The 13,581-nt window shown below is 34.9% G+C and overlaps 1 protein-coding gene across 6 annotated transcripts in view; it reads right to left on the reverse strand.

Moving 5' to 3' along the window:
- LOC109416493 (hillarin) overlaps positions 1-13,581 on the reverse strand; it is a 61,264-nt gene that overhangs the window by 2,458 nt on the left and 45,225 nt on the right. For all 6 annotated transcript variants that reach the window (XM_062851968.1, XM_029873056.2, XM_062851969.1 and 3 more), the window contains exons 5-11: positions 7,755-7,871; positions 7,038-7,699; positions 5,852-5,935; positions 5,427-5,785; positions 5,090-5,364; positions 4,913-5,026; positions 4,671-4,834 (exon numbers count right to left, since the gene is read on the reverse strand). In XM_062851968.1, coding sequence (XP_062707952.1) covers positions 4,671-4,834; positions 4,913-5,026; positions 5,090-5,364; positions 5,427-5,785; positions 5,852-5,935; positions 7,038-7,699; positions 7,755-7,871 — 1,775 coding nt within the window. The remainder of the gene's footprint in view (positions 1-4,670; positions 4,835-4,912; positions 5,027-5,089; positions 5,365-5,426; positions 5,786-5,851; positions 5,936-7,037; positions 7,700-7,754; positions 7,872-13,581) is intronic.

A 13,581-nucleotide genomic window follows, 5' to 3' on the forward strand; every position in this document is an offset into this window, starting at 1 on the left:
AACCATCTTTCAAATTAATCACGATCCTGAGATAAGTTAACCCTCTAATACCCAAATTTTTGATTTTGATCTAAATATCATTTTTCGTCATCTAAAATCGATTTAAACATGTTTTGGAAGATGATTCTTTTTAATTCTCGATTTCGTGAATTTCAGTTTTTGATTTTTCTAATTTTTATTTTTGAACATCCCTACACTTTTATATTTTTCCTGGAAGCCAATTTGGGGAACGGATTTTATGAGATGAAAATATTTTGAGATTTTATGATTATTGTTGAAATATTATTATTTTAAATTTTTTTCACAGAAAATTTTATTTTCCGTGTAATTTTGAGGAAAATAATTTTAGAGTGTATTCGATTCCCTTAAACTATTAAACAAGGATAGAATGATTTGTGAAAAAATTAAAATAAGTCAATTGTAGCGATTTAATACAAAATAAACAATGACTTCTAAAAGGTGACTAAAACATCAATTTTTCAATGATTTTTAAAAAATGTGAATACGATTCAAAATATACCAAAGACCATTTTGAGATATACAGAACAGCCCTAAATATCAGCCAAAAATATAAAAAGTTTGATTTTTCACGAAACAAAAATTACAAAAATGCTCAAACTATACCCCGTCTAAAGGCGGGATTGGGTATTAGAGGGTTAAACTAAAAATGTGTATGCCCTCTAGCGCATCCTAGTGGAAGGATTTGAAATCAAACGGCCCATCAATTGAAAGTTCTTGACCAGCCAAACAATTTTGTCGAGGACACCAACTATCTAAATAGTTAGGATCTTGAAATATATGGGATGGATATTACGTCAGTGTTACATCTTTTTTTGATATAACAAGAATCACCGACAAACAGACGTAACACCTACGAAATTGAAACTCATGTATCTCAGGACTCTAATTACTTAGACTTTATACTTTCAAAGTTGTTTATCTTGTCAAGAATTTTCAGTTTAAAAGCCGTTTGGTTCAAATTTCTAACTGACTAGTGGTATTTGAAATTTTGAAAAATCATGCACTTTATATTTATTCAAAAAATATTCAACATGTTGTAACTTTTAATAAAGTGCCCAAAAATTTTGCCAAAAAATAGTTTCTCAACTAGTCAAAATTTGTTGAAAACTTTTTGGGAAATTCTAATCGTTTGTAAACTATTGTAAACTTTTAATTAGCGTCGCCCGGTGTGTCAGAATCTCACATCCAATAGTAAATCAGCTGTAAGTTTTTGACTTATCAAACAAGTTTGCCAAAGACACTAACTCTCTAAATAATTATGACTCTGTCATATATAGGATGTTTTTTGTTTTGTCAGAGTTAGGTCTATTTGTCTCTGGAATAACAGAAATTGATGCCCCTAACTGGTTTGCAGATCCTCAGGTATGTCTTTGGTTCAATAACAGCTCGCACATCTTAAAGCGATTTTAATTGAATCAATGACATTGCATAAATTATTGAAAAAAATGTTTAATTCGACGGCGTGATTAGTTTTATGATGCAAAATCTAAATATCTGGCGGTGCGAAGTAATGAATATCAACGGTTTAGTCTTTGGGACAAAATTAGATGAATATGGGTGGTACTAGGCCGAAGATGGGTACCATTAACCTTCATGAAGGAGTTTTCATACTGCTGATAGCATTAACTTGTCCCTCCGAGCCATTTATTACAAAACGGATTTTCAATACAATAACGTTCCCCTTGAAGCAGTGAAGATAATGCAATGATGTATTCACAAATTCGTGTAAATTTGGCTGATTATTCTGATTCTAACATGATGTGCATTTTCGTGACGTTACAACGCGAGCAGAACCCTGTTTGAAACTAAACGGGCGTTGTAACGTCACGAAACGTAAAAGTCGATTATCCAAAAACAAATCCGAAATTTAAATGTTTTATTCCATTGAATTGAAGAACAAACCAATAAATTTCAATGGTGAAAAAAAAAATCAGAATATCATAAAAATCCGAGCAGATTTTTTAAGATTTTGGTAGCGCGTTAGAGAGGGCCGGATTCTAGCGCGTTGTAACGTCACGCTACAAATACGCATTTTGAACACGTTTTACTAATGAAAATTAAATGTTCAATAGGTCAAATATATCAGAAATTTTACAAGGAATCCGAATATGAAAAAAATATTTTGAGGTTTACGCTCGTTTTCATGAGTTATAGTGGAAAATCTGACTACGAATGCGTCAAAACGTTGTAACGTCACGGTAGAATGTGTCCGAAACTGATTACACTCATACGTAAATGACATTTTCTCCATTCTTGGAAAAATAAAGGGTAAACCGGTATAATGCGCCCCCACGGGGCAAAACGCCCCCCTTCAATTTCCAGGGTATTTGAAATAGTGAATGGATAAAATCAATGTAGAAGGCTTCATATTCATGAGACTAGTCTACTATGTCAAATTTGTGGTTGTTGTACCCTTTAAAACAATTATACGACAAGAAATTGAAAACGCACAAATTTGTTGTAATTATCGATGTGTTTGAATTAAGCGCTAGCACGCGCCAATGAAGCAAAACCAATGGAATTAGCTGTTGTCTACTAAATTATGAAGTAAAATAACTTGCCTCTGCAGTTAAAATAAGAAAATTGTAATTAAATTTTGCAATTAAGCAGTTTTTTCATTGTCACACTCAAACGGGCAATATGCCCCACCGTCAGCTGGGTAATATGGCTCACAGTCAATGCACTGCATCAGCTGATCTCAGTTCCAATATTTGACGTTTGTCCGGCTCGGATTCACTCGGTGGGGGCATATAACCCCGTTGTTATGGAGCGTAATGCCCCGCTACAGAGGGGCATACTAGCCCGTTGTTGCGGATCATTTTATACCGTAGCTGGGGCGTTTAGCCCCGACGTTTTTGTGAGTTTATGATTTTGTTGATTTTAGAAAACACTTTATTACGGAATAAACGCTGTTATTTCGTGCAAAAGGTTATTATCGGATAAAAGCAAACACTTTGCTCAATCAATAAATGCATTGATTGCGTAAAATACGGTGACGAGTGCAGAGATATTTCCATTTTTCCTTAGGGGGGGCATATTATACCTGTTTACCCAAATTACTAATTTTTGTTGACGATAAGAAACTCTTTTTGGAAATCCACCCAATAAAAAGTCTGTAAACGTTGGTCGGTAGTTTTTTTTATCTAAATTTGCTAGGAAAAATATGAAACTCATTATATATCTAAGTTTTTTTTTTCTAATAAATCACTTGCTTCAACTACAGATGCACTGTTCTTGGTGGGGGAATTTAACATTGGTTCCAATAATGGCACATCCCATTGAGTTCTTATTAGACCAATCACTATATGACCACTACCACCACTCATATATGACCATAACAAACGTATTCGAGGCCAGTGAGGTTGCGACAGCAGATGAGAAATAATCCAGCTCCAAAAGCATACCGAGAATCAAATCCAGTCACTCTCAAAATGATATTGCTGAATAGGGGGTTGTGGGACAAGATGGCTACCCTAAGCTTAGTCGTCTTGGGAGCATATACTTTCATTAGAATATGGCTATTTAACACTCATCCCCTTTGTTTCATGTCTTTTTTATCTTCTTAATACAAAAAATCATTTTATTTTGCACTACGAACGCAAAATAAATTCATTTGAAAAATGCTTCTTTCGACATAGATTTTTTCCCATATGGGGCAAGGTGGCCACAGAGCTAAATATTTATAATTAGTGTGCTTCAATCCTTAAGCAACGTTCAATAAACCAAGGTTTAGACCGCAACGCAACGCCTTACCTACAGATGGTGTGGTATTTGCCAACATTATCTTTGTACTAATGTTTGAAATACAATTGATACAAATTTCTTTGAAAATGATCTATGATTTGGTATATTTTTTAGCAAACTTTTTTCTCTCGAAACGATTTATCTGCAGATACATTACTACTTTTCATGCATTATACTGTAATTCAACGTCTTGTAACAAACCCTCTTATGGCGGTTTTAGCTATGATTTTCCATCCCTGCGCTAAAATATTAAATAAAAACAATCACCGTTCAACAGCAAATAACTTCAAAGTTGTTCTGAGGTATCATCTTCATCGCAGTTAATTTTAACTGCTCCAACTAAAATGAAACAGCAATTTTCTGTGGTTTTGCAGTATCTTTAAACATCAATAACAGTTTTGAGGCTGCTTTAGATTGGATTGTGGATGGCGACGTAGGCCTTACCAAAGGTGGCCATCTTGCCCCGAAAGATTACGATACGTTTATCATTTTTTTTATATGGCATAATAATTTAAAACATCGAAATTTTATTGTCGAGGTTTAACAACAGTCACATATAGACACCATTAAAAATTGAAAATAATTTTTAAAACGTGTTATTTCATTACTAATCCTTAAAATCAGATGACTCAATATTATAAGAAAACACTGTTCAAAACTTCAAACACTATTTTATAGCAGATTTTTCAAACTAATAGTAACTTTTTCGAACATTATAAACATGAAGCATTGTTTCTAATCATAACCCATGCAGAAACTATTTTTGTGTTGCGAATTAATGCTTAAATCACATTGGTTGTATGCAATGTACCCATTGTAGTGAACCTCCATTGCGAGAATCATATTCCGGTCTTTTGCTCTAGTAGGTATATATTCGGGAAAAGGTCGAAAGCATCTTGGCTTACCTGATGTTGAAGGTGATAGTGTCACCCACAACGTTGTGCTGGACATATTTGGAGAGCTTCTTCTCCTCAATGCCGTTTTTGTGCAGTGTTGCCATAAAGTCCGTCAACGGACGTGACATTCGAAACTGAAGCTCAATCCCTCGTCCAGCAAAAATCAACGGTTCCTGTGAATTAAAAAAAAAAACACAGATTTATTTCCATTCGTCTCTAAGACCGACGAAATGAAAACTGCCGATTATTACCTGATGAGTAATTGGTACGAGTCCGAACAACCTAGTGGCCTTGGTTGGTCCCCATTCTCCACTGGCACAATCTGGAAGTGGAACCATGACAGTCTGTAACTCCTCGCAGCAAATCTGTAGGAACAGTGAAGAGAGTCTAAAATTGAATCAAACGAAAATAATCCCAAAATGAGTTACCTTAAACTTGCATACACTTTTGAACTTCATCGGTTCACCGGTCAGGTACTCTTGAGGTGTAACAGCATTCGCAAAGATGTCCAATAAAAATGCACCAGAGCAGGGCGCATGCACTCGGAATGCTACTATGTTGCTTATTACGGACTGCATGACAAAGCGTTTCAGTGATACTCCATCGTAAGAATCTTCTTCGCTGTCGTAGAACTTAAGATTATAATGGAATATCAAGCAACCCTGCATGTCGGATGGCATAGCTATTCTGACTGTCGCTGCGCCTGCAAATTGTTTCGTAACCAACTGTTAATCAATATTTTTACTCAAATATGGCCATTATTACCTGTGTCATCGGTATACACAACAGCACCATATCCTTCATCCGCAAAGTGAAGGCCATATCGGAAGAAGAGTGATCGCACAAAAGGAAGATTCTCAAAGTCATTTAGCGTAATCGTACGCTTGAGTAGTTGCCAATCCTCTTGCAGTGGAAAGAACTCGTAGATGAACTCTCGAGGATCCGTAAGGAAGTAATGGTCATCATACTCATACCGTAGACTATCATTTTTACCCTTTCCGCTTTTTGGCGCTTCTTTTGCATTTACCAGATGACGAGCACCCCAATTGCATTGGACAAAACGCCATGCACCTGCCACGTATACCGCATTCCATGAATTTCTAAATCTGGAGTTTTTCGGATGGCTAAAAGTAGAAACAACCATTGTTAGCTCTGTTCGTAAGTATTACACACGTAATGTGAAATCTTACCTTGAGTCCTGGAATTTGACGCCTGGTTGATAACCAGCACTTTTTGAGTAGCCTTTTATGACAACACAATGGAGTCCAGCATAGCTGAAAGACATCGGACGTAATAATTGAGTGAGTGTTTCCCATGCCCAAGAGCAAAGAAATGAAAACAGTTGTGTACGGGCAGTGATTTTTTGACCAGTCTTATTAAAAATAATCAACAAATCTATGGAAAGTATCAACATATAGCCAAAACAGAAATACGGCTAAAACTAAAACTGATGCTTCAAAAAAGAAAGTGAAAAGCAACTTTAAATATGAACCTAAAAGTTTTTAATTTTAATTTATTATAGGGTGGGGCGGGGCAAGATGGGTCAGTGCCATTTTCGGGCGCATTACTCATGTTTTGATTATGTTAATAATTTTGTTAGATGACCAGCGTGAATATACAAAAGCTTGGGGCATTGATTGAAAAATTATTCACTCTCATTGGAAATAAGAAATAAAATGGTTTTTAGCCATTTTTCTTATGCGATACATTCCATATAATCTCCATATATACGGCCGCGGGGCAAGATGGGTCACCTTCAATTTTGAACGTATTTTTGGAGCATTCAAAAGTTATTTATTTTTTGTTACAAGACTATCTCATAAATGACTTTAATCAAGCGGAATGAACGCTCAAAATTATAACATAAAATTATGATATTTTTTTAGTGAAAACATCGATTTTCAAGTCGCCTTAGGACCACTCATATCGTAAAGTTTTTTTTATATTCCAAATAAATTTATAAAATGTTTAATAAGTAGTAGCTTTTGTTTACTCAGTATGGATATGGAGCATATATGAATGCGGAACAAATCTTATATTTTGACGTTTTTCGTTGAGAAAATGTGAATTACTTAAAAGGTGACCCATCTTGCCCCGCCTGCTTGTTTAACATCATATTTTGTATTCAATGAACTTTTTATCGACTTTTAGCATAGCTAACTAGTGTATTAAAGAGTAGCGGACGAACACAAACCAATACGATTTGTATTTACAAAGTTATGGTGATCCATCCTTAGGTGACCCATCTTGCCCCGCCCCACCCTATCAGACACTAATGTTTTACTTTTCAAGCAGAGGTGGCCGATGTAATTTATTCTGGTCAAAAAAGAGTAGCAATCAGCTAACGATTGCTGCCAAATGCAATAGCTAACCTACCTGCATAATCGTTTAAAAAGAACATGATAGCTCTCTGTTCCAAACTTAATGCCCCGAAGTAATCCCATCGGAGTGTCTCCACGCAGGTCGTCATCAAAAGTCATTGTGTTCAGATTTTTTACTGTAATCCATCGGAATATGGTTCTCGCTTTCTCGATATCTGAGGTACACCGTCCCACCAATTGACGCACAAGGTCCGTGAAGGTTTTCTGGTCTTCTTGGGCTACGGTAATGGCGATCTGATCTACGTCTTGGAATTCAATCGGATCATTGTATATTTGGAACTTGCTGAGTGCTGGTGGAGCGGGATTTGGCGCTACCAAGGGGTATTCTAACGTGACTGTTCCCTCGGTAAACTCATCGTCAAGGAATATACTCTCAGTTTGCATATACTCGCTGCGTCGCGCACTAATGAGTTCCAACATTTCGCTTGACTGCCGATCTACCAGAGCTGCCGTTTCAGATCGCTCATGCTCCAGCAGCTTTCTCGTGAGACTTTCTTTCTTCTTTGTTTTCCGTATCGTCATATTCTTTTCTAAATCTTCTTTTTGCTGCTCATGCTTCAGTGTCAGTATGCTCTGATCCTCGCGGGTTCGCCTAGAGGTCGTCATCTCCTTTTCAAACTTGTGCGCCAATCTTTGAAGTTCACGTTCCCATTCATCCTGTGAAAAGTTCATTGAAATTTATTTTAAACATAGATTACAGAATATCACTAACCTGTATTTCGCTTTGCATTCGTTTGTCTTCCTCTTCACGTTTTCTTGCGAATTTTCTATATAAATCATCTTCCTCTTTTCGATGCTTCATCTCCAACTTGGCTTGTTCCTCACGAGCCTATAAATAAGAACAATTATGGAATAAATCACTGAATATTTAAAAGTATAGACCATTTTAAAAGTATAGAAAATGTATAAATATATCATATCTTAAATTATATTATTGTGTAATACTAAGGAGCCGTTCAAAAACCACGTAGACTTTATGGAGGTTCTGGCCAAAGTCTACTTTCCATACACATTCAAAAAGTTTGCATGGACAAGAGTCTATGATGGGGGGAAGATGGTGTTGGGTCTGAGAAGGTCACATTTAGGTATACGTAGTTTAAAAATGGCCCCTAAGATTGGGTATTGTATATCTCACTGCACTCAAAGATCTGTATAAATCTGTATTTCTCATCAGAAAATCTGTAAATTTATCTAAAATCTGTATAATTTTAATGTTTTCAAGTCTAGCAAGTATTGGGGTGAGAATGGATCAATAAAGGATACTCAAAGATTGTTTGTTAAATAACAAATGCAATTGAAGTCGGAATAACTTTTTATTTGGTATGTATACTCTCCTATGTGGTAACGATAGTTTGGCAAGAAAGTATCACATTATGTGAATTGTTTACTAAACTACAAATGATTGAAAATTGACCCAATCTCACCCCTTAGAGGGGATGAGAATAGGTCGAAGTATTCGAAATCGCCTATCCAAAAACATAAGTTAATTTTATTGATCATATCTAGTAAACCTACTTAAAATACAATGTAATCATGACGAAAAAAAAAACATGTAGTTTTAAAAGATGATTAATCCACCTAAAATGGCTAATACAACCGAAAAAATGGTTGAAATTTGTTAAAATAACGTTTGTATGCTGTATCGCCATTTTTAGCCACCATAATCATCCTCATTTAAAGTTTCAACCTCCATGAGAAAAGGGGGGATTACAAGGAGGGAAGGGCGCATTGAAAGATTGATTAAAAACAGATATTTTTAGTATACTGCATAAGAAATTTTTAACCAAACCCTTCGTTATAACCACTTATGTACATGATCATTGGCTTCTATATTGCCAAAGCAAATCACTCCATCTCAAGATAGAGGGTCGTTCAAATATTATGTTACACAACATTATGCATTATTAGATCCTCTCCCGCAATAACATTTAAAAGGATTTTTTAATAAATTTTGTATGAGTTCTAGCACAACGATAGAGATATTCTTCTTTCTTTAGTATTTTTATGTATTTTATGAATGACTCTTATACTACCCCCACGGTGTGCCAAAAACCGTTATTAATAAATAAAATTGTCCATCCAAATGGCACCCGGTATTCGAAAGATATACTATTCTAGTATCTCCTCTGAAAATTAAAAAATGTTTCATCGAGGGAAACTAAAGTTTTTGTTATTTGAAGATTTTGAGCCATTTCTATTGGATTTTCTTATATGCATAAATATGCACGCACGTTGTATCTGATACCGCTATTAACAAATAAAAATGTACTCCAAACTAACACCCGGCATTCGAAAGATATACTATTCTAGTATATCCTCCGAAAATTTGAAAATGTTTCATCGAGGGAAACGAAAGTTTTTACTGCTTGAAGATTTTCCTCTATTTTCATAGAATTATCTCATATATGGGAATATTGTCATACGGTGCTCTTCATATCATAAACAAATAATAACACTGCTCAAAAATTTTTTTTAAAAGTTCTAGGGTTTTGGAACCCGAGAAATGTCATAGTGAAAGAATTTTCGAAAAAATATTGGAACGGGTTTTCACAGTTCAAGACCGAAGTTTGAACTGAGAACTTGGGGTGTTCTATTGATATACGCATTAGGGTTTCTAGGGTCCGATACCCCTATTATTTTTTCCTCATCCCATAATGCGAACTAGTCTTGAACGGTGTAATGAGTTTCACAAATTCCAAAAGTGCAATATTCAAGCAACTTCTCTGAAAATTTGACTACATTTCATTGATAGAAATGTCAATTACCGTGGTGTGAGAATCTAATTAATATTCAATAGTTCTACCTGCTACTCGAATACAAATAAAAATGTGGCACGCCGATTTCATAAACTTTCTAAGAGTTTGGCACCCGTTTTTGTTTTGTTTTTGAGCTCGTTATGTGTTGGTATCTTGTCGCTGAATTTGAAAACGTTTCATGGTGAAACGAGATTTAAAGTGAATTAACAGCCCAAGGTTTTGGTATTCCTAGGTATTCCTAGGAGGAAGCTTCGTAAATCGTTGGTATAATTAAGATATTGAAGCATTTAAAGCAAACCTAATTGCTAAACGTTTTCCTAGCCAGCTCTTATACGTCATGTTATTAACGTATTTTCCGTGAATTTAGAAATATTTCATTTGAACTATCATCAGTAACAACAATTTTAGGCTTTCCTTTCCTTTTTCTTTGGAGATATGCAAACTATCGCTTTTTCTATAAACAAGTTAAAAACACCTACTGAGTTTTGTAACAGTATCGCGAAAAATGTGATATATAATCAAAGTTTTAGATGAGTTACAAAATATATATTCATTGCGGGGAACGATTAACACGAGAAATTGAAAGAATATTCTATGAAGTTACTACATTTTCAATATACTTCATCATATCTTTTATTTTCAAACCACAGTAATTTGCGATCGTTTCAATGAAATGTTGTCAAATTTTCAGAGAAATTGTTTGAATGTTGTATCTTTGGAATGGTGTTTGTGAAACTTATTAATATTTGTTTATGATTTGAAGATCCAATGAAGCATCCTATGACAATATTGCCATATATGAGCTAATTCTATGAAAATAGAGGAAAATCTTCAAACAGTAAAAACTTTCGTTTCCCTCGATGAAACATTTTAAAATTTGCGGAGGATATACTAGAATAGTATATCTTTCGAATGCCGGGTGTTATTTTGGAGTACATTTTTATTTGATAATAGCGGTATCAGGCATACCGTGCGTGCATATTTACTCATATAAGAAAATCCAATAGAAATGGCTCAAAATCTTCAAATAACAAAAACTTTAGTTTCCCTCGATGAAACATTTTCAAATTTTCAGAGCAGATACTAGAATAGTATATCTTTCGAATGCCGGGTGCCATTTAGGTGGACATTTTTATTTGTTAATAACGGTTTTTGGCACACCGTGACCCCCGTTCGCACAATAGTCCCATGTGAATGGGAAACCCAGCAAACATGGGGCTGTTATGCAAATAGGGGAGTATATTTCACTCTGAATTCATAAAGTTCAAGTTAAATACTCAATAAGCAATCTCGTATGCCGCAATTCGACGTTCGTTCGCTTTCCGGCATTGTGCTATGTTACCGATTTTATAGCCCCGGCATTTCCTGGATTTCACTACCGTCTGGTAGTTTCACGATATTTCCCTAACATTTCAAAAATGAGTGGAGAAGAAGAACGCTATTAAGTCTGTTTTGTGAGCTTACGATTTTGCAGTAGACTAAAGATTAGCTGATGATTAGAAGAACTGTCAAACGCATGGGTTTATTGTTATAAATGATTTTAGGCACTAAACGTATGATCACACTCGCTTGACACTTCTTTTACATATTTTCGAAATCAAAGCGTGCTTTTATGAAGATACGGTAAACATCGCACCACTCTAACGTCAAATGGGGACTGGATAACAAGTTGAATTTTTAGTTAATGTTATGTGCACTCGATAACTTGCTTGACCCAATCTCACCCCCATTCTTAATATTTAGACATAAGGTCGAAAATATTGATTTTTTTTGAATAAAAAAAAACAATGACAGCCCGCTTTTTTCGTTGCATCAACCAGGTCATACCTACAGTTAACCACTTATAAGAAAATTTATGGTTAGGTATTTGTATGAAACATTACGAAGGAGAATTTTTTTCAGAATGATTTACTAGTAGTTTCATCGTATAAGTTTAGCCACAAATTTAACAAAAAATGATTATTGCCAAACATCTTATTCTGCATCATGACGTGTAAAAGCATCTCCTCTTTGAAATAATATAAAGTTTTCAATATAAATAAGCGATAGTAGGGTGGGGCGGGGCAAGATGGGTCACGGGGCAAGATGGGTCAGTGCCATTTTTGGGCGCATTACTCATGTTTTGTTTAGATTAATAATTTTGTTAGATGACCAGCATGAATATACAAAAGTTTGGGGCATTGATTGAAAAATTATTCACTCTCATTGGAAATAAAAAATAAAATGGTTTTTAGCCATTTTTCTTATGCGATACATTCCATATAATCTCCATATAAACGGCCGCGGGGCAAGATGGGTCACCTTCAATTTTGAACGTATTTTTGGAGCATTCAAAAGTTATTTATTTTTTATTACAAGACTATCTCATAAATGACTTCAATCAAGCGGAATGAACGCTCAAAATAATAACATAAAATTATGATAATTTTTTAGGGAAAACATAGATTTTCAAGTCGCCTTAGGACCACTCAAATCGTAAAGTTTTATATATTCCAAATAAATTTATAAAATGTTTACTAGTAGCTCTTGTTTACTCAGTATGGATATGGAGCATATATGAATGCGGAACAAATCTTATATGTTGACGTTTTTCGTTGAGAAAATGTGAATTACTTAAAAAGTGACCCATCTTGCCCCGCACTTTTTTCACGGTGCAAAATCGATCACTTTTTAAAACGGTTCGTTTAACATCATATTTTGTATTTAATGAACTTTTTATCGACTTTTAGCATAGCTAACTAGTGTATTAAAGAGTAGCGGACGAATACAAACCAATACGATTTGTATTTACAAAGTTATGGTGATCCATCCTTATGCGACTCATCTTGCCCCGCCCCACCCTAGATGAGCTATTTCAGTTTTAATTTTTCTCCGTTTTGACCCAATCTCACCCCCCAGACCCATTGTCACCCCCATCGACGGTACTTTCAGACTATGTAATAAAAATAGATTTTTTTATCTCCCTCAAGGTAACCCTCGCTACTCTGGGAGTTATAATGTCATAAAGTTGAAAAACCGCGAAAATGTTTAAAATGAAGCCCCGCACGACGGTATTCATGCATTTTTGCATATAATTTCAATAAAGCTAGCATGATATTTAGAAAATACATGTCAGATTCTGAAATGAATGAATTTTGTAAGAAAATCAGTATTTCAGTATTTTAATTAAACTAAGCTTTTTTTTAGAAATTGTCAACAATTTTTCCAAAAGTTTGATGTCTACAAAGAGTTGAATGCAAATATGTCTATGCATTAATTAATGACAAGTGAACCATTCAGTACCTCGAGATTTGAAATACGAACATAAAAAAATGTAAATCGGTCAACTAGTGAAGCACTCTTTAATCTTTTTTTTCCCTCGACTTTGAACGACTATTTCTATGCCAAGAAAGCGTTTCCGTAAAAAAGTGCTTGAACAAAAGTTATCGCAAATTGGCCAAATTTTTCGAAGTCAACGAAAAAAAGTTAGCATGGAAAATCAATAGTAATTTGATTGTTTATCAATAGTCCCACTATTGACAAGTAGTTGCCAGTTGGGTTTACCTAATGAGATTACAATCATATTCCAAAAACTATTGCACCATATTCATATAATTCCGTTTGTCTCGAGTTCGTTGAAAACCATGGGAAGTAGAAGAGTAAAAACCAGTGAATCAAAATTCAACCATCGCGCAACAATAATGACAATGTCGCAACCTGTATTTGTTGCGACAAAACAACCCATGCGACATAAGTTTGTCCCAACTTGAAAATAATGGGATTAACATCGCACACCACGAGCTT

This window comes from Aedes albopictus, chromosome 2 (assembly GCF_035046485.1).
Source record: "Aedes albopictus strain Foshan chromosome 2, AalbF5, whole genome shotgun sequence".
NCBI classification, from domain to species: domain Eukaryota; kingdom Metazoa; phylum Arthropoda; class Insecta; order Diptera; family Culicidae; genus Aedes; species Aedes albopictus.